Source organism: Falco biarmicus, chromosome 13, assembly GCF_023638135.1.
Source record: "Falco biarmicus isolate bFalBia1 chromosome 13, bFalBia1.pri, whole genome shotgun sequence".
NCBI lineage: Eukaryota > Metazoa > Chordata > Aves > Falconiformes > Falconidae > Falco > Falco biarmicus.
In genome coordinates, this window is record NC_079300.1 from 11,429,577 (window position 1) to 11,449,616 (window position 20,040).

General features: G+C 63.4%; 4 protein-coding genes across 6 annotated transcripts in view; 1 reads left to right on the forward strand and 3 right to left on the reverse strand.

The window, feature by feature from the left end:
- Positions 1-166: 166 nt before the first annotated feature.
- On the forward strand, positions 167-8,747 carry ECEL1 (endothelin converting enzyme like 1). Of its 2 annotated transcripts, none has more exons than XM_056359058.1 (17): positions 167-1,029; positions 2,756-2,824; positions 2,984-3,094; positions 3,571-3,663; positions 3,913-4,037; positions 4,433-4,655; positions 4,806-4,904; positions 5,001-5,075; positions 5,564-5,667; positions 5,891-5,949; positions 6,109-6,160; positions 6,349-6,416; positions 6,505-6,629; positions 6,900-6,965; positions 7,195-7,290; positions 7,828-7,904; positions 8,118-8,747. In XM_056359058.1, the coding sequence occupies exons 1-17, from the start codon at positions 286-288 to the stop codon at positions 8,215-8,217; spliced, it is 2,286 nt and encodes a 761-aa protein (XP_056215033.1). In that variant the 5' UTR covers positions 167-285; the 3' UTR covers positions 8,218-8,747. The 2 variants fall into 2 exon arrangements, with proteins under 2 accessions (XP_056215033.1, XP_056215034.1); XM_056359059.1 differs by having other exon boundaries at positions 5,564-5,661.
- Positions 8,748-8,864: 117 nt separating this feature from the next.
- On the reverse strand, positions 8,865-12,411 carry LOC130158366 (intestinal-type alkaline phosphatase-like). The gene is made up of 11 exons (XM_056359060.1): positions 12,281-12,411; positions 11,605-11,721; positions 11,382-11,497; positions 10,961-11,135; positions 10,635-10,807; positions 10,412-10,546; positions 10,250-10,322; positions 10,021-10,164; positions 9,720-9,911; positions 9,471-9,581; positions 8,865-9,382 (listed from the first exon to the last, which is right to left on the reverse strand). Exons 1-11 carry the CDS (start codon positions 12,351-12,353, stop codon positions 9,120-9,122), a joined length of 1,572 nt encoding a protein of 523 aa, XP_056215035.1. The 5' UTR covers positions 12,354-12,411; the 3' UTR covers positions 8,865-9,119.
- A 732-nt stretch (positions 12,412-13,143) lies between these two features.
- LOC130158367 (intestinal-type alkaline phosphatase-like) lies at positions 13,144-16,210 on the reverse strand. The gene is made up of 10 exons (XM_056359061.1): positions 15,628-16,210; positions 15,330-15,445; positions 15,083-15,257; positions 14,811-14,983; positions 14,603-14,737; positions 14,454-14,523; positions 14,200-14,338; positions 13,898-14,106; positions 13,639-13,755; positions 13,144-13,433 (listed from the first exon to the last, which is right to left on the reverse strand). The coding sequence occupies exons 1-10, from the start codon at positions 15,770-15,772 to the stop codon at positions 13,147-13,149; spliced, it is 1,566 nt and encodes a 521-aa protein (XP_056215036.1). The 5' UTR covers positions 15,773-16,210; the 3' UTR covers positions 13,144-13,146.
- A 1,464-nt stretch (positions 16,211-17,674) lies between these two features.
- DIS3L2 (DIS3 like 3'-5' exoribonuclease 2) overlaps positions 17,675-20,040 on the reverse strand; it is a 195,990-nt gene continuing 193,624 nt past the window's right edge. For both annotated transcript variants that reach the window (XM_056358435.1, XM_056358436.1), the window contains one exon: positions 17,675-18,211. In XM_056358435.1, coding sequence (XP_056214410.1) covers positions 18,116-18,211 — 96 coding nt within the window. In that variant the 3' untranslated portion in view covers positions 17,675-18,115. The remainder of the gene's footprint in view (positions 18,212-20,040) is intronic.

Below are 20,040 nucleotides of genomic sequence, written 5' to 3' on the forward strand. Positions count from 1 at the left end.
CACAGGGGCCAGTCCCAGTGACACCAGTGGGGCACACAGGCAGGGATGGTGATGCAGGTGGTGATGACAGCAATAAGCAACCCCCCCCCCTCTACTCCTTGCTCCTCCCAAAACCCCCCTCAACCACCTCCTCTGCCTTTTCCAGGAGCTTCCTGACTCACCCGGGCACTCTCCACCACCTCCCCGCAGCAGGCACAGCTCCAGTATGAATCGTAGGGTGTCTGAGCCTGCCCCCCGCCTACCTTGAGCCCCTAACTCCCGTGCTGCCTGCCGGGAGCCCCAGCCATGGAGAAGACCTACTCATTGACAGCCCACTACGACGAGTTTCAGGAGGTGAAGTATGTGAGCAAGTACCAGAGCGGCACCCTGCCCAACGGCTTCGCCCTCCAGCTGGGCACCGGAGCCAAGAAACGCCGTGGGGGGCTGCCACGCTGGAGCCGCCGGGAGGTCTGTCTGCTTTCAGGGCTGGTGTTTGCTGCGGGGCTCTGCGTCATCTTGACATGCATGTTGGTCCTCAAGTACCTGGCGGCTGAAGGGGACAGCTACTGCCTGGAGGGGTGCCAGGAGAAGAAGGCCTTCCTGCGGGCATCCCGCTTCCTCAGCGCCAACATGGATGCCACCATCGACCCCTGCCAGGACTTCTACTCCTTTGCCTGTGGTGGCTGGCTCCGGCGACACGGCATCCCCGAGGACAAGCTGGTGTACGGCACCATCGGGGCCATTGCCGAGCAGAACGAGGCCAAGCTGCGGGCGCTGCTGAGCCGCCCCGTGCGGCGCCGAGCCCCCGCCTCGGCCGAGAGGAAGGTCAAGGAGTTTTTCCGCTCATGCCTGGACCGAGCTGAGATTGACCGACTGGGCCCACGGCCCATGCTGGAGGTCATCAGGGAGTGTGGTGGCTGGGATGCCCCCCAAGGCCGCAGGGACATCAACGAGCTGCTCTACAAGACGCAGGGGGTCTACAGTGCTGCCGTGCTCTTCTCCCTCACCGTCAGCCTGGATGAGAGGAACACCTCCCGCTACATCATCCGGGTGAGGGCACCCTGCCCCTGGGGCTGCCCCCACCCCAGCCACCCGCCTGCACTCGGGACACCCACCTGGTGCCACTGTCCTCACTGTGGTGGCACCAGGTGCCTGCCTGGTGTGTGACTTGCTTGGCTGCAGCAGGCGGCAGGGCTGGGGACAGCCCCCGTCCCTGGGACCCCTCTGTCTCCCCAGCATTGGACCCCTCTGTCAGCCGGCCCTGGGTGAGGGTGGCATCTCCAGGACAGGGCTGGGGACACGGGGACATACTGAGTGAGGCAGTGCTGCCCACCTGGGAGCTGGGGACAGTCCAGCAGGGCACTAGGGTCTCCAGAGTGCTGGCAGCCAAGCCCCTCACCTTGGCATTCTGGCTGCCATCTGTACACTGGGGGCAAACCCTGGGTGGTGACAGGATGACGCCTGCCAGCTGCGCAGCTCTGGGCCAGGGTGCCAGCTTGCCCGTGGCTTTATTGGCCTTCCCCACCCCTGCCAGCCCATGTCCCTCACCCTGTGGTGCTACCAGGGCATGGGTGGGCTTCGTCTGAGTGCCCAAGCCTCAAGCACCCTTGGTGGGTGCAGGAGTGTGGTGGTGGGCACGGTGGGGGCACAGCAATGGCACAGCGGGGATGCCATGGTGGGCACGGTGATGGGCATAGAGGGCCATGGTGGTGGCACAGCAGCAGAGGCACAGCGATGGCATGGTGGGGAGCGCGGTGGTGAGCACGGAGGGAACATGGGGGTGGGCACAGCAGGGCCATGGGGGGCTGGCGGGGGGGGGGACGTGGGCATGGGGGGTGGCACGCTGGGGACTGCAGAAGCACCGTGGGCGGGACAGCCGTGGGGATGAGCCGCCCCGATCCCTGTGAGAGGTGGGGGTGGGGAGGGGGGTGTAGGGGCTGGGGCGGGGGGTGTGGGGTGGGACCGAGGGGTGCGCGGGGCCGGGGCGGAGGGGCAGCGCTGCGGGCCGCCCGTGTGTGCGCTAGAGGGAGCGTGTGTCACGGGGCCGGGCGCGGGGCGGGGGCGCAGGTGTGCGCGGGGCGGGCCGCGGGGGGCGGGGGGAGATGGGGGCGAGGGCTGGGAGGGGTGAGGGTGGGCGGCGGGCCGGGGGGTGGGGAGGGGGCGGGGGGTGGGCTGTACGAGTGGCTTTGCTTTTGTGGGAAACCAAGGGGTGTGTGTGTGATAGGGGAGGGGGTGCAGAAGGGCTGGGGGTGCCTGTGAGGGTGCAGCTGTGCGCGTGGAGGGGGGACTGGTGGGGTGGGACACGGGGGGCGAGCCAGAGAGACAAGGGAAGGGGGGGTGTGTGCGTGTGTGCATGGGGGGCTGGGGGGTAAACTAGAGGGTGTGTGTGGGGGGAGCATGCCTAGGTGTGCATCGTGAGGGGTGAGCTACAGATGTATGTGTGCATACACGTATGTGCAAGCATGTTCAGGTGTGTGATGTGTTAGAGGCTGTGGCTGCAGCTGCAGGACAGCAGGGAGAGTGTGTGCGAAGGGTGGGGGTGCTCATGCAGAGTGGCTCATCCCTGCAGCTGCCTGCTGCAGCTCCAACATCCTCTAGCAGGAGGGAAACTGAGGCACAGGACCTGTCCGTGCCCGGGGCTGACCCACCACACTGCCACTGCATGGCTCCCGGGGCACCAGGGGCTCCCCGCAATATGGGGGAAGGTGAGGGGTGCCTTGCTCAGCACAGCCCCCCCTTCCTCTGATCACCCACTGCCCCCATCTCTCCCCCCTAGATTGACCAGGATGGCCTGACTCTGCCAGAACGGACCCTCTACCTGGGGCAGGATGAAGAGAGTGAGAAGGTGAGGGGGGGCACACTGATGCTATGGGGATACCAGGAGAGAGACCAGCACCCAGCGTGGGGTGGCAGACAGATGCCACCCCACTGCCAGCAGTGCCAGGGGCTGGGGTGCCCGCAAGGCAGTGTGGAGCGGCACTCAGCATCCTTTCCCTCGGCACAGATCCTGGCTGCCTACCGGGTGTTCATGGAGCGGCTGCTCACCCTTCTGGGGGCTGAGCACGTGGAGCAGAAAGCCCAGGAGATCCTGCAGCTGGAGCAGCACCTCGCCAATGTGAGGGGGATGCCCACCCTGGGCTTTGGGGTGCCCTTGCCCAGCTCTTTGGCACCTTAGTGGCAGATCTTTGGGGACCTTCATGCCTGGTCCTAAGGGACCTCATCCCAATCCCCTTGGGAACTTCCCCTCCCAGCCCTCGGGGATCTTCACGCCTGGTCCTTGGGGATCCCAGCCCCTTGAGGACCATGTGGTAGATCCTCAGAAATCCCAGCTCCAACATCTTGACAACCCCCAGTCACAGCCTTCGGGACAACCACTCCAGCCCTTGGGGATTGCCATGTCCAGTCCTTGTGAGCCCACCCCAGGCCCTTGAGGGTTCCGTGTCAAGCTCTTCGGGACCCTATGACCCCCCTCAGGGCTCCAGTGGGTAGGGTCGGGGTCAGTAGTCCCTCTTGCCCTGGAGGTGTGCCCCATCCCTCTGCCACCCCCAAGGTGGGCAGCAGGATGGTGACAGCTGTGCTCGCCCCGCGTAGATCACAGTGTCTGAGTACGATGATATGCGGAGGGATGTCAGCAGCATGTACCACAAAGTGACCCTGGGAGAGCTGCAGCGCATCACCCCCACGGTGAGTACCCCTGATGCCCAGCCTGCCACACCATGTCCCCCATCTCCCTGTGCCCCACGCTTGTCCCTGTCCCCCTGCTCCATGCCCTTGCTTCCCCACTGGGTAAGTCCTCTTGAAGGTGATGACTCCACTCTGCACTTTCCTGGGTGGGAAGGGGTGGTGGGAGGCTGGAAAGCTTGGAGGGGCTTCCTTCCAGGTTGGCATGGAGAGGGGGTCCCTGTGCCCCCCTGATGGTACCTGCCCTGGCAGCTCAAGTGGAAGCGCTTGCTGGACCGCATCTTCCATGACAACTTCTCAGAGGAGGAGGAGGTGGTGCTGCTGGCCACTGACTATATGTACAAGGTGTCCGACCTCATCCGTGTGACGCCCGGCAGGTGAGGGGGGATGGCACCCCCTGTGCCCCCAGCACCTTCCCCAGCCTGGCAGGGGGTTGGTAATGGGGGTGGGCACAGGGCATCTGTGGCTGGTCTCCCCCTTCCCATCATACCCATCCTGGGGAGGCCAGGCTGGGCACAGGGACCTCAGAAATTTCCTAGGTGAAGGGACAGATGCGAGCCCCACAGCACCCTGGTCATGCCTGGCCACCCCCCAAGCTAGAGGTCACCAGACTCATCACACAGCAGGGAGGGACACAATGCCAGCCTGTCCCCGTGCCCCCGTGCCTGGTCCCTGAGCAGGGGTGTCCCCACCCTAGTGCACGCTCCCCACTCTCCCTGTGTGCCTGGGGACATGCCCAGGGAGGGGACCTGATCTTGCCCCCCGACACCAGGATCCTTCATAACTACATGCTGTGGCGCATTGTGGTGGTGCTGAGTGAGCACCTCTCCACTCCCTTCCGTGATGCCATCCACGAGCTCTCCAAGGAGATGGAAGGCAACGAGAAGCAGCTCGAGCTGGGCAAGATCTGCCTGAGCCAGGCCAACAAGCACTTCGGCATGGCCCTGGGTGCCCTCTTTGTCGAGGAGCACTTCTCCTCCGCCAGCAAAGCCAAGGTAGGTGATGCTGCCTGTGGGCACGAAGCCACTGTTCCTCCCGCTACCTTGCCCAGATGCCTAGTGCCACCAAGCACCCCACCGAGGGCTGTCTGGTGGGGTGACGGGTGGTGAGGATGTCATGCCAGCACCCACGGTGACCCACCACAGGTGCAGCAGCTGGTGGAGGACATCAAATACATACTGGACCAGCGCCTGGATGAGCTGGACTGGATGGATGAGGAGACACGGAGAGCGGCCAGGGCCAAGGTAGCGGCCCCCAGTGTGGATGCTGGCCCTTGCCCCTGCCATGGCCTGAGGGCACACAGGATGGGGGCCTGACCCCACCGCTTACTTTGCCTGCAGCTTCGATACATGATGGTGATGATTGGGTACCCTGATTTCCTGCTGAAGCCGGAGGCCATTGACAAGGAGTATGAGGCAAGGGGTGGCCCAGGACCAGGTGGGGGCGTGGGCACCTGGAGGGGCAGATGGTCCCCACATTTGCTTCAGGGTCTGCAGAGACCAGAATGGGGGGAAGCCACCACAAAACAAGCCACCTCCTGGTAGCTTGTGCCCAGCACTTGCATGGTCACAGCCATCTGGGCAGTGCCGTACCATCCCCGGGGTCGGGAATGACATCTCCTTCCCTACATTGCACCCACCAGAGTTCAGCCCCATCCTCAGCAAGGGCTGGGGGTGCCCACATGGCCCAGAGACCCCACGGAGGTGATGGAGATGCAGCTGACAATGTGGGCACACAGCTTGGGACATTACACGCTTTTGTCACATCCAGCCCACAGCCACAACCCCACAGCCTCTGTCCCCACGGCTCACGGGGCTGGGAGGGCACCCCAGCCCTGCTCCCTGCGCTCTTAGGGCTGGCTTTTGGGGCTGGCATACGTTCTGATGTGGCCGTGCCCTCCCAGTTTGAGGTGGATGAGAAAACCTACTTCAAGAACATCCTCAACAGCATTGCCTTCAGCATCAGGCTCTCGGTGAAGAAGATCCGGCAGGAGGTGGACAAGTCTGCGTGGGTATCCCCATGCCCTAGGGGGAGAGGGGGCATGGAGGGCAGAGCATGGCCCCACCAATGCCCGCTGTCCCCATGCCTGGTTGCACCCCACAGGGTGTAGGCGGGAGGGCACCGGGAAAGCCAGGAATGTCCCCCTCTCCCCTAGCTGTTCAAGGGGGTGACATTTCCGTGCCCCCCCCCAGTGCCCCCCGCAGCCTGGCACCGCTGTCTCTCCCTGCAGGTGGCTGCTGCCTCCCCAGGCGCTGAACGCCTACTACCTGCCCAACAAGAACCAGATGGGTGAGGCATTGCCCAGCCCCCCGGCTCGGCCTGGGGTGGGGGCTGTGAGGAGGGCCTGGGGTGGGGGGCACAGCGCAGGGTCCCCTGGCACCAGGTAATGCTGTGGGTGGGTACAGGGCAGGGTGCCCCCCCAACAGCAATGCTCTCCTGTGTCCCCAGTGTTCCCTGCTGGCATCCTGCAGCCCACCCTCTACGACCCCCAGTTCCCGCAGTGAGTGTGGGGCTGGGGCATGGCCGGGGGGAGCCAGGGCAGGGGCTGGGGCTGGGGTATGTGGCTGGGGACAGGGGTATGGCTGGGGGGTGCCAGGGAAGAGTATGGGGGTGTCAGGTCCTGGGGTCACCACCATCCCTGCCAGCACCAAGATCTCCACCCTCGCACCTCTGCTCCCTGCCCAACAGGTCGCTGAACTATGGTGGGATCGGCACCATTATCGGGCATGAGCTGACCCATGGCTACGACGACTGGGGTGAGTGACCCCCCCACCTCATACCAGGGTGGGAAGTGGGTGGGCTGGGGTCCCTTGGGACTACTGGTGGTGGTGGTTGCCTCGGCAGGGGGACAGTACGACCGGCACGGGAACCTGGTGCACTGGTGGACAGAGCGGTCATACAGCAAGTTCCTGAAGAAGGCACAGTGTATCGTCAACCTCTACGACAACTTCACTGTCTACAACCAGCGGGTGAGACCCCCTCGCCCACCGGGCAATGCCCCGGCACATGCTGCCCTATGGGGGGGGTCCCCGCCGCTCCGTCGCTGGGGCTGGGTACCTGCAGGAGAGCATGGCTCTGCCCTGCCCAGCACTGAGACCCAACAACTCATCACACCTCAGCTGGGAAATGGGTGGGGGCAACTGAGGCAGAGCCTCGGTGCCAGGGTGAGGACGGGGGGGTGCCTGGCTGGGGAGGACATTTCTGCTCACCCCATCTTGGGGTCTCTCCTCTCTTGGCAGGTGAATGGCAAACACACGCTGGGGGAGAACATTGCTGACATGGGGGGGCTCAAACTCGCCTACTACGTAAGTGTCCACCCACCCTGGCATGTCATCGCTCTGGCAGGACCATAGGGTGGCTGCTGATGCCATCCCCACTGAGTGGGCAGGAGACACTCCCCCAGCCCCATCTTGCTCCCTGCAGCAGGGAGTGGGCATGATCCTGCTTGCTGGTTTCTGAGGAGTTTGGGGGGGAGGGTTGGGGCAGGTTTAGGGGGATTCCCAGGCCATGCTGAGGGCACCCCTTGTTCTCCAGGCCTACCAGAAATGGGTGCGAGAGCATGGCCCCGAGCACCCCCTGCACCAACTGAAATACACACACGACCAGCTCTTCTTCATTGCCTTTGCCCAGGTAAGCCCCTGCCCTCCCCACATGTGTCACATGCTGGGGCGGGGGGGGTTACCCGGTGTGAGGCAGGTGGCCCAAAGGGAAGGAGTTATTGCCCTGGGGGACCTGGTGCCTATGGCCAGGAGCTGGGCTCAGCTGATCAGCAGGTCCTGGGCTCAGGGTAGAGGGCTCAGCCCTGCAAGGAGCACTCTGTGCTGCCCTGCTGCTCCTGGGGACCCTACAATAACAAACGTGTCCCCCCTATCACCTCCAGAGAACCCACAGTAACAAACGCACATGACTCCAAACTTCTAGGAGACCCTACAGCCAAGCAGCTCACAACCCCAGGAGACCCTACAACAACAAATATGCCTCCATGCTCTCCCAACCCATCTGTACCACATACACAGGCTCGCAGGGGACCTACAATAAGAGCATCGCTGCCCTAATCCCCCAGCAGCCAGAATGGCCGTTGTGCCCCAGGGGGTGCCAGGACCCCATGGACCCTGGCAGCTGCAGTGCTCCATCCAGCTCACCCACGGGAACCTTTCTCCCCTGCAGAACTGGTGCATCAAGCGGAGATCCCAGTCCATCTACCTGCAGGTGCTGACGGACAAGCACGCCCCAGAGCACTACAGGTATCGCCTGACCTTCCCCACGGCTGGTGGTGCCATGCAAAGTGGGGTGGGCACCCTTTGGGGTGCTGGCACCAGCAGGTTTTGGGTGGATATGCCTGGGGCAGGGGATGGGGTGCTGCTGGGGTAGGCAGGTGCCCCAAGTGGTGTGCATGACAGAGGTGGGGGGGACAGGGGGTGCCCAGCTCTGAGTTGCCCCCTTCTCTTTCCTGGCAGGGTCCTAGGCAGCGTCTCACAGTTTGAGGAGTTTGGACGGGTTTTCCACTGCCCCAAGAACTCGCCCATGAACCCGGTGCACAAGTGCTCGGTGTGGTGAGGCCGTTTCTCCCTGCAGCAGGCTGGCACACCCCATCCCCATCCCTGCCTGACTCCCACCCTGTGCCTGCTCCCCACCTCCCCCATCTCCCCTTCCTACTCTCCAGGTAAAAGGGGCACCCCCAGGTGACACAGGGGGTCATCCCCCCAAAGACTGGCAACACCAGAGGGGTGGAGGCAGTGGGGAGACACAGGGTGGGCATGAGCTCATGCCCAGAGGCAATCAGCCTCCTGCCCATCTCCTTCCTATCCACTGCCCAGTGCACTGGAGGGCCCTGAGTCCCCACGGAGGAACCAGGGCACACCCAGGCGCTCGTCCACCCCGTCTTCCATCCACCCACCTCAAATCCTTCCCCCAGCCCAGCACCGGCTGGGGCAGGGACAGTGAACCAGAGACTGTGGGGCTGCCCCACACCAAAAGACTCCCCGTGCCCGGTGCCCTCCCCAGCATCCCCCATGCCAGCCCCATCCTGTCCCCGCAGCAGCTCTGCCGGCCGTGGGGCGCAGTGGGCAGAGCTTGGGGCTGGGCGATGCCAGCCTGCCCGGGCAGCGCAGGGACACGGGCGCCCACTGTATTTTTCGCTGATGTTTCTGGTCAATAAAGCACTGGATATGCTGGGTGGGTGCAAGGGGCTGTGGCTGGGGGATGGGCAGCAGTGGACAGCACCCACCCGTCGCACGACACGCCTGTCCCACCAGTGTCACACCCCACCTTTATTAATCACCGAGTGCCCTGTGTGAGTGGCACTGGCCCACCCCGTGCCTGGGATGTGGTGCCTTATGGCTGCCGCATCCAGACCAGGGATGCTCCAAAAAGCTGCCACCCGCCCGCGCGTGCCGCAGCCACGGGGAGCAGGATCCCCTGCGTCCGGCAGTGCTGTGGGGTGCCCTGGGGCCGCGGGATCAGTGGAAGAGGGGCAGGAGGAGGGTGGGCAGGAGCATGGCCAGGGGGGTGGCACGGGTGCTGGGGGCAGAGCCCCGCTGGCGGCAGGCAGTGTAGGGCTCGAGGCAGGCGGCGTAGGCCATGACGTGGGCCACGTAGGTCTGCTCCTGCACCCCGTGGAAGAGGTGGGCCATGGGGCCTTTGGCCAGGATGGCCACGTCTTCACCACCATGGGTCTCTGAGCTGAGGAGCACGGCTGCCTGCTGCAAGTAGTCGTACCGCGCTGGGGAGGGGGAAGAAAGGGGTGAGGGCAGCAGCGCGGTGGTCCTGAACCCTGTCCCACCACCTGGCCACGGTCCCTGTGCCCTCACCAGCTGTGTCCTCATCCACATCAGTCCGGCTGGTGCCTGGGTAGCCTGGCCCATTCCCGTAGAGGATGGATGTGTAGTTCTTCTTGTCACTGGCTTTGCTTGGGGCCAGACCTGGGGGAGGGGGTGACGAAGGGGGGATCAGCCAAGAAACTCCCATATCACCCCTCCGGCCGCAGCCAGGGTGCCCTGGAGCCAGCAGTGCCCAGCACAAGACCATGCCCCAGTCTTGGTGGCTGGGCAGAGCCCTACCGAAGATGGAGGAGCCACGCAGGGTGTAGCCACCAAAGGAGAAGACATGTGAGTGGTCAGCGGTGACGACGGTGAGTGTCTGCGCCTCGTCTGTCAGGGCGTTTGCCCGCTCAATGGCCCGGTCAAACTCCACCGCCTCTGTCAGTGCCTTATGGGCTGTACCATCGTGGTGGCCGTGGTCAATCCTGCCGCCTGCAGACAGGTGCCCACAGTGGGCTGGGGACCGATGGCAGCACCCCCACCTCTTACCCACACCCCAGGATGTGGGACCCCCCCCTCGCCTGCCCCAGAGGCACTGGGCCTGACTTATCTTCCACGAAGAGGTAGAAGCCATTGGGGTTCCTGCTCAGGATGGTGATGGCTGCTTCCATCATCTCAGTGAGCGATGGATCCAGGGTGGTGTCACGCACCAGGCTGTACTTCATGTCCGCGGGTTCAAAGAGACCTGGGAGGGGACACGTTGGGGACAGTCTCAATGTCTGCATGCATCCCAGTGGCTGCTGGGTCCTGGTGCATGGAACATTTGTTACCCATCAAATAGTTCACACTGGGGTCAGCAGCAGCAGCCAGCAGCCCTGTCCTGTTCCAGACGTAGCGGGCACCCTGTACGCAATTCCCACAGGGGGTTAGTGGATGCCTGGATCTGTGCTTGGGGGTGGTGGGCAGAGGACTGTCCCCACCACGTCACCCACCGGCCGTGCCTCCAGCCACATGTTGATGAGGTTATTCCCATCCTCACGTATCCCATTCTGGCTCCTGTAGATGGGATACTCAGGGTCCGGTGTCCCCACAGGGGTCATGTATTTCCGACCGCCCCCCAGGATCACCTGGAGGGGATGAAATGGGTGCAGTGTTAGTGGGAGTGCGAGCAGGGGGGCTGGCCCTGCTCCCCCTCTCCCACATGTGGATGCTCACATTGATGTCAACGTTGTGGACCAACTGCCAGGCGATGTCCTCGCAGCCCTGTTTGCGGGCTTCCATGGGCATGCTGGCATCCGCGTACCAGTTGCGGTCCACCACGTGGGCATAGGTCCCCGAGGGCGACGCATGCTGCACCCGTGTTGTTGTCACAATGCCCACTGCCTTCCCTGCCACCACCCCCCCAGTCAGGCCCTATGAAGGGCAACACGGGGTCCCCCACCGCCAAGCCCTGGGATGCTCAGGGAGGGGGAAGAGGAGCAGCCCTGGCATGACACCCCTTGTCCCCGTGGGTTCCCCCCTAGCCCTGCACGCCCCGTTACCGGCTTTGCGAGCTCGCTCCAGCACTGAGATCACCTCGTTGCCTGCAGTGGTGTTGCACTGCAAGTGGCGGGCGGCTGCGCTCAGTCCCACCGTCTTGTAGTTGCCCTTCACCCCGCAGAGGTAGGCTGTGGCTGTCCCCGCGCTGTCGGGGACCTGCCGGTCCACATTGTACGTCTGTTGAGGACACACACCAGGCTCAGAACAGGGGGCAGTTGGCAGAAGCACCCAGCAGGATGCCTCCCCAGCACCCCTTGCCATGCATGTTCACCCACCTGAGGACAAGAGCGGGATGGGCAGGGATCTTATGCATCCCATATGTGCATCCCTGGGGTGCTTTTGTGCCAGCAGCCCCATGGGCATCACTGTGGCCCCATGCCCAGCGTCACCCTGCCCCCATGCACAGTGTGGTGGGGTATTTACCTTGGAGAGAGCCACGTAGGGGAAAGCATCCAGGGCGAGGGGGGTCTCGGGGCCCAGGTTCCCCTGCTCCTGCCCCTTTAGGATGCGGGTGGCCGTGATGGTGGGGATCCCGAATCCTGGTTGAGGAGGGAGTGTCCTGGTCACTCTCTGCACCAGGTGGCCTCCCTGCATCCCACTCCACAGGGCACCCAGCTTGCCCACCAGGAGTGCCAGCAGGACTCACCATCCCCAAGGAAGAGGATGAGGTTTTTGGCTTGGCTTATCCTGGGCTGGATCTTGAAGGAGGCTTCGATGGCTGCAGCTGCCTGCTTGTTCCAAAAGGATGGCTTCTCCTCCTCCTCTGGGACAGGGCAGCACCCATCAGTCCCAGCTCACCAGCACCTGCACCGCTGGGGCACCCATATCCCTGGGGTACCCACATCCCTGGGGTACCCACATCCCAGGGTTATTTACTCCCTGGGCATCCCCACGCTGGGGCCTCCTCTAACACAGACTGAGAGGGTCAGGGTGCTGTTTGAGGCCGGAGGAGACCATGTGGGCTTGCACCCACTGCCCGTCCCAAGGGCCCTGGGGCAGGGAAGGAGAGAGGCAGCAAAACCAGACACACTGGGGAGTGATCTGGCAGGTAGGATGGGGCCATGGTGGTGGGTGGAGTGGGCACTTCTCCCAGACACTCCCAGCACATAAACAAGCAGGAACCTGACCTCACAGGGGAAAACTGGCTCAAAGACCCCAGAAAAGCAAAGGTAACCACCATTAATCCTGGGCAGCCCCTTCTCCCCTCCCCAGCCGTGCCCTGTGGCCAGCCAGGCTGGTGGGGCTGGTGCCCTGCCAGGTGCCCCGCTTCCCCAGGCACCCACTGCAGCCAGCCGGACACCCATCCCTATCCTTGTTCCCACCTGGGATGGCGGCAGTAGTGCTGATCCCTGCCCAGAGGCCCAGGCACAGGGCGAGGGGTGCCAGGAGTTTCATGGTGAGATCTGGTAGCCCAACACCGCTGGCAGTGACTGCAACTCTAGTAGATCTGGGAAGGGACTTTGGACCAAGATCAGCCCTTGCAGGGTGTGTGGAGGGGTTTGTCAGCTGGCACAAAGGCCATGGGACTGGCTGCTGGCACCTCCTTGGCACACCACCTTATTGCTGCTGGGGGACAGACTTGGGGTGCAAATCGATGCAGGGGCAAGAGGATGGCCAGTGGCCGGCAAGCATCATTGCCTGCCCCAGCTACAGTGCTGCAGTGCCAGGCAGGGCTGTGCTGGGGGTGACACAGGCAGCACTGAGCATCCGACCTGGGAGGATGGGGGGTTCAGGAGCACCTGGGGTCACCGAGCAGCCCTGCTCTCTGCCCAGCACTTCCTCGAGCAATAAATCCGCAGATAGGACTAAAACTCTGCTCTTTTCTCAGCCCTTGCTGGTACCGATGCTGGTGTACTGTGCCCCAGCCTGGCAAAGCTGGGGAGGGGGTGGCTCCCCTCACCCTCATTTCATCACCTCCTTTACTCCAACACTGGTCCTGGGGGGTGGGGGGGGTGGGGAAGTAGAAGCCTTGACCACTTGGGGAAACTGAGGCACTGGCAGCACTTTAGAAGGCAACTGTCGCTGCAAACCCTCGCACAGCAGATGGAGTTGAACAACCTGTGTTTTATTGCATCCCTTGATCCTGGCCACAGCAGGGACCTGGCTGCCAAGACCCTCGATGGGGTGTCTGTGGGTCACTCGTTGGGGCTGGGCAGCCCAGGTTGAAGTTGGGCTTGTCCAGGGGCTCTCAGCCCCCCACCATGTGGGCAGCCAGGCAGAGGGCCAGGAGGGCGAGCAGGGGGTGTGGGGAGCACTGGGTGCCGTGGGAGGCCCTGCGGGCTGCCCTGCACCCGGGCTCAGCAGCATAGGGCTCGAGGCAGGCGGCGTACGCCATGGCATGGGCGATATAGTGCTGCTCCTGCACCCCGTGGAAGAGGTGGGCCATGGGGCCCTGGGCCAGCACCACCACGTCCTCCCCGCTGTGGGTCTCCACCTCCAGAGGCACGGCTGCCTGCTGCCTGTAGTCCTTGTCCTCTGCAGGGGGGCAGGAGAAATGGGGTGGGGGGCAGCAGGGTGCCCTGCTTGTAGGGATGGGGGGCAGCTCCCATCACCTGGCGTCAGGGTGATTCCTGCCCAGCCATGCAGTGGTACCAGGACCCTGTGCAGCCCCAGTGGCCATGCCCGTGGGCTGCTGCCCCCACCACCCCGTGCCCCCATCCCATCCCCAGCTGACTCCTACCTGCAGTGGGGAGGCTGGCGGCTGGGCGGCCCCCATCACGGATGCTGTAGCCAGGACCGTTGCCATAGAGGATGCTGGTGTAGGCTCTCTTGTCCTTGGCTTTCTTGGGGGCCAGCCCTGGCACAGGGAAAGACATTGTCAACCCCTGTCCCAGCCAGGTACCACTCCCCAGCTCCCCACCTGGGCCAGCTCAGCCTCCGGTGGGAACAAAAGGGGGAGGTGGGAACAGGGATGCTCACTGCCCCTGCCTGAGACCCACCAAAGATGGAGGTGCCACGCAGCGTGTTGCCCCCAAAGGTGAAGACATGGGAGTGATCGGCTGTCACGATGGTCAAGGTGTCGGAGGGGGAGGTAAGCTCACCAGCCCGTGCCACTGCCCGGTCCAGCATGACGGCCTCCATCAGCGCCTGCTTGGCCCTGCCGCTGTGGTGGCCGTGGTCGATCCTGCCACCTGCATGCGGAACATGACTGTCACCCTTTCCCTGGTCTCCTGGGATGCCCGCCTGCTCCCAGGACCCACATCCCACCCCAGCCCCAGCCACGCTGCCCTGCTGGGGCTACTCATCTTCCACGAAAAGGAAGAAGCCATTGGGGTTCCTGCGCAGGATGCGGATGGCCTTCTCTGTCATCTCCACGATGGAGGGGTCTGTGGAGGTGTTGCGGTTCAGCTCATACTTCATGTCCTTGGGCTCAAAAAGGCCTTGGGGAGTGGGGTGGGGGGGTCCATGTCAGTGCTGCTTCGTGCCCTGGCCAGCGCCCCCACAGTAGGGAGGAGGAGGACGCGTCGCTGGTTGTGTAGGCGATGATGCTCTTACCCATCAGGTGGCTCACAGAGTCCTCCTCGACCGCATCCAGGCCCTTCTTGTCCCAGACGTAGCGGGCACCCTGCCAGCGAGAACAAAGCCGGTGCCAAGGGTACGTGCGCCCTGCCTGGCGCCACATCCCCTCCGCCCCAGCGCAGTACCTGCTTGGCGCTCAGCCATTCCGCAATCAAGTTGAGGCCATCCTTCCTGGTACCATTCTGAGCCGGGTCCTCCGGGTACTCAGGGTCTGGGGTCCGCTTGGGGGTCATGTACATCCTCCCGCCACCCAGGATCACCTGCTGGGGAGCTCAGCAGACCCTCCCAGTGCTCCCCACGTCCCCTCCCTCCCACGCCCGCTCCCCAGCTCACGTTGATATCCGTGTTGTGCACCAGCTGATAGGCGATGTCCTTGCAGCCATCCCGCAACGCCTCCTTGGGCATGTCGGCGTCGGCGTACCAGCTCCGGCTGGCCGAGTGGGCATAGGCTGCCCCAGGGGACGCGTGCTGCACCCGCGTGGTTGTCACGATGCCCACCGACTTGCCTGCGGTGCGGGCAAGGGTTTACAGGGACCCCCTCCAGCCCTGCACGGCACAGGATGGCCATGCCAGGCTCTCCGACAGGGTTGCCTGCTGCCCCGTACCCGCTAGCCTGGCCCGATGCAGGATGGAGTCCACCTCATTGCCAAAGGCGGTGCGGCATTTGCCATAGACAGCCGCCCCACTCAGCCCCAGCGTCTTGGCATTGGTCTTCACCCCGCAGAGGTAGGCTGTGCCCGTGCCAGCGCTGTCGGGCACCTGCCGGTCGATGGTGTAGGTCTGGAGGCAAGCAGGGGCCAGTGGGTTTCGGGCAGGGCCAGCAGGGCCAGCCCCCGGCACTGCCCCACTCACCTTGGCCAGCGCCACGTGGGGAAAGGTCTCCATGGCCAAGATGCTCTCCTCGCCCGAGCCGCCGGCCAGCTGCCCCTTGTAGATCCGAGCTGCCGACATGGTGGGCAGCCCCATGCCTGCGGGCACGGCAGAGCCACGGGGTGGCAAGGGGCCGGGACCAGGGACGGTCCTGTGCTCCCCAGGAATTACCCGGGGCTGGCCAGGGAGGAGGGGACCTGCACCAGCCCCACCTTCCCAGCAGCCACGTCCCCTGGCTGCTGTGGAGCTGCCGGGCCTGGCTGGGACCCTGGGGACTCACCGTCACCCATGAAGAGGATGATGTTTTTGGCCGGCCGTGCTGCCGGCTGCAATGCCAGGGCTGACTCCAGCCTCCTCCTGGCCCCTTCGTTCCAGTAGCCCGGGGTCTTCTCAGTATCTGGAGGTGAAAGCAGAGCTGGGGGCATGGGTGGGCATCTCCACCCAAGGTGATTTCAGCTGCTGTGAGCCCCTCCATGGGGGCCTCGGTGGGGCCAGGAGCCCTTTGGGGATCAGCCCAGTCTCTGGCAGCCCTTGGCCTTGCCCAGAGCCCATCTGCAGAGGGGGAAACTGAGGCACGGTTTGCCGGGGAAGTTCCTCGTGCCTCTCAGCAGAGGGGACGAGGTGCCCGTGCCTCAGCCCCCCGCAGCAAGTCCAGCCAACTGCAGCTGGTGCGGCTACTGAGCCACCTGCTCCAAAGCCACCGAGGGGGCAGCGGGGCGGGGGGGGGCCGGGGCAGGGCCCGCTTTGCTGGGGGCTGAGACAAACCCATTCAAAGGCTGGGGTCTCAAACCACCCTGAGGTGGCCAGGAGGGTTTGCCTTTGCTGGTATCCCATGGGGAGGTGACAGGGTCCCTGGAGACCCCCAGGGAAGTGGCACCAGCCCCAGCACCCCCCACCCAGGGCTCTCACCCTCCCTGTCCCACCCACGCCATCACCTGAGGCTGCAGCAGTGAGCCAGGCAAGGAGGCAGAGGAGAAGGCAGGTTCCAGGGGAGAGCGGCCGCCTCATGCTGCCCACCCTGGTTCCCTCCCCAAATGCTGCCTGTGCCCGGGGCAGGGGGACAGCCCTTTATCGCCCTTCCCTGTCCCGCCGGGGTGGGGGCTGAGCCCTGCTGTGGGTGAGACGATGGGCTGATAACATTCAGGGACTATCTCCCAGCCCTGCCCAGGGCCCTCCCAGTGCCCCCAGCCCCCCCTGGGGCCATCCCTGCCCCCCACCAGCCAGGGAGGACCTCCAGCCCGTCCCTGGGGGCTGGGCCACCTCGTGGCGCCCGGCTCCCATGGGGGTGGCTGCTGCAGGACCCCAGGGAGCGGCAGGGAGGCCGCAGGGCAAAGTGCTGTTTTTGCAGACGGACTGAGCAGGGCAGGGCTGGACTGGCCTTGTTTCCCTTGAGACAAACCCAAGGAAGGGGACACTGGGCTGAGGGGTAGGGGGAGGACATCTTGCTTTTGGTGTCAGTGTCCGCAGGTCCCCTTCTCCCGGGCGACATATATATATATATATATACTGCCCGTCAGGTCCTGGGACAGCTGGTGCCCATCACACTGGGGCAGCCCGTGCCAGCACACCTGCCCAGCAAGGTGCCTACTGTGGGCAGGGAACAGCCCCACGTCACCAGCACCCGACAAGGAGCAGGAGACCTGGGCAGGAACAGGCAGGCTGCTCCCACCCACTCCCACGTCCGAAGGTGATGCCCATGCAGGTGACCCCGGTGGCTTTCATGGCTCGCCAGCTCCTGGAGAGCCTGCTGCGCCCAGACCTGACCCATCCCAGAGCCCGATCCCCCATCCCTCGCCATACGTCAATCCCTCCACCAGCCACTGCTTGTGGCTGCCTGTCCCCACGGGGGTGATGAATTGGAGGCTGTCGAAACAGCCCATGCCCCTGGAGACATCCTGCATGGCACGGGTAGGGGACGTGGGGACAGGGAGCAGGCAGAGGCGCCTGGAGACTGCAGAGGGGCTGGATGCCCTCTTGAGCAGCAGGGAGAAGCAAGGACGTGGTGCTGCAGGGTCCCCGAGTGAGGTTAGGCTGGAGGCCAGGGTGTGAGGGCCTGGAGCAGGCAGCTGGTGGCTCCCGGTGAAGGCTCAGACTGAGGGATTAGCCCTCGGAGCAGGAGCCGGGAGCACATGTCCACCTGATCCCCCATGCCCTCCAGCCCAGCACACCCTGGGGCTTGGGGAGGCTGTGAGGCTGTTTGGATTTCGCAATGCCTAGGAAGTGGCAGGCAGAGAAAGGCACAGGGCTGCCTGGGAGACGAGTTATTGCTGGGATTCCTGGCTGGGGGAACACGGAAAAGACAAAATAAAACCTGCGCAAGCCCCCCATGCAGCTGCTGACCCGGCTTTTATTACATGACACACAACCCTGCAAGAAACCCTCCTGCACAGCCCCATGGCTGCATCCCACCACATCCCACCTGGGATGTGGAGCCAGCCACTCTCCACTCCTGAGGATATGTGTCCCCACTCAGCCCTCACCATGGGCACCCGAGGTGGCTGGGGACAGACACCGCTGCCTTAAAAAAAGAAAGCATCAAGCTAAAAATATCCGAGAGTAGAAATGCTCTCTCTGGGGGAGGCTCAAGCCCTGAGTCCCATTCCCAGCCGGAGTTAAAATCCAAACCAGAAATAAAATGGTATCAGTTTTAAAACTCAAAAACCCCAAACTCCTCATGGGTTTCCTCGGTCCCCGGCAGATGCTGGTGCAGGGCCTGGGAGGTGAGAAAGCATGGGCAGCAGGGAGCACGCACAGCCTACGACGCTCAGTTATCTGAGGCTTGGTCTCTTGAGCAGGGCGCTGTACTTCAGTGGGACACCATCTGACGTCAGCACGACCTCCACCAGTGTGAAAATGGTGATCACCTTCAGCAAGGGAGAGAAAAGGGTTTTTCAGGTGGCTTGGCACCATACCAGGATTTGCTTAGAGTCACGCTGGCTTTTGCCAGCAGCACTGCAGCACCCATCGGAAGCCGGGGAATGGGGCAGTACGGCTTCAGATAGCTCTGCTGGGGTCCAGGGTGCTCCTGGGGCTGGATACGGCATTTTCAAGGGCAACACCACTGGGCTGTGAAGCCAGCCAGGGAACCCAAACTGACCTAAATGAGCATCCCAAAACATCCTCACTTATTCGAGCCCGACCAGGCCCCAGTCTTGTTCTTTGCACAGTCTGGGAAGCAGCATGGGCCTTGGCTTTTGGTCCCAAACTCCCCATAAGCCGCCTGCCTGCATCTCCCTTCTCCAGCCAGAGAATGTACATCATCCCTTAATGAAGCAACCTGGCCGAGCGCCAATGGTGAGCTGCGGTGACAAGGGTTTTCCACATGATGCTCAGCATTTTCTCTGCATCCCTTGAGGAGGGAACAACCCCTCCATGCCCCCACAGCAAAAGGAGACCCAGGAAGGGAGCACAATGGAGGATGAGAGAGACACAAGGGAATAAAGACCCCAGAAAATCAATCCCTCCTGTTCAGGAATGCGCCACCTGCCCGGTCCTCTGACTCCATTGTGCGGATTAGAAGCAAAAAGCATCAATCAGGTCTATCCACAAGGCACGGCTAACAGGCTGGCTGGGACACCAGCAAGGGGCTGCCCCGGGACCATGGCCAGGCATCTGGGGACTCTGCCTCCTGGAGCCTGTCCCCCAGCCCTGCACTGCAGCAGGGCTCGATGGGGCCATCTGCTCGGGGCTGGCCCGCAGCAGGAGCGGGCACAGAGCCACTGGCATAACCTTGTCAAACCCTGCCCAGCTCATCCAGCGCTGGCCACTCCAGATTAATCATTCAGAGCAGGAAAATCTCATTGAGACTTAAACGTATCAAAGTGGCCAGCGAAGAGCAAACCGCAGGGAAATCCGTTTACAGATGGCTGCGCAGATAGCTGCTGGCTACCTCGCCCCAGCCCCCTGCCCGCCCCAGCTGGCAGCAGTGCGAGAGGCGGTGGCCATGGGGCAGCCCCCCACGTCTCAGGGAGTCTATGGGGACTATCAGGGCTCTACCTTGCAACCCTGCCTCATCCCTTTGCTGAACCGCCGGGGAACTGCATTATTTCACATCAAATCCCTCAGGTCTTAGATCCACCTCACACACAAGCCCCGAGTAATACCCACTGAGGTCCTGGACATCTCCTGGAGCCCAGGGAGAGATGGGGGCAACACCTCCTCTCCCTGGTGGGGCCAGCCAGCTCAGACCCTTGCACAGCTTCCCACAAACAGCCTTCCCTGACGTTCCTGCTGCCTGGCCAGGCTGAGCCAAAACGAGAAGCAGAGGCCAGGCACCAGGGCCAGGCAGGGAGCTGGGGGTGGTCAGTGTTACGGGGTGTCTGGGTGACATCTCCTGTGGTTCAGCACAGCTCCTGGGGATCCAGCTCATCTAGGGGCTGAAGATTTATCAACCTGGGGATCGGCTGGCTTGGAGGACAGCTCAGAGCCTGCTCCCAGGGGAGGGCTCTGGTGTTTTCTTAGGAGATGTGGAGGGTTCGTGGAGGAGTTTTCTCTATTGCTGAGTGTTTCTTAACCAAAATGGGCCCTGCTCATGCTGGGGTGTTATTTTTCATGCGGGTCCCTGCTAGGGTGTAAGTGATACCCGTTCCTGTAGGAAAGGAGGAGCTGAGGACACTTCGGGCCACATCCAGGGGTGCTTCTCTGAGCCAAGCTGAGAAAGGAAAGCTCAGCTTCACAGCTGCCTGCAGCAGCC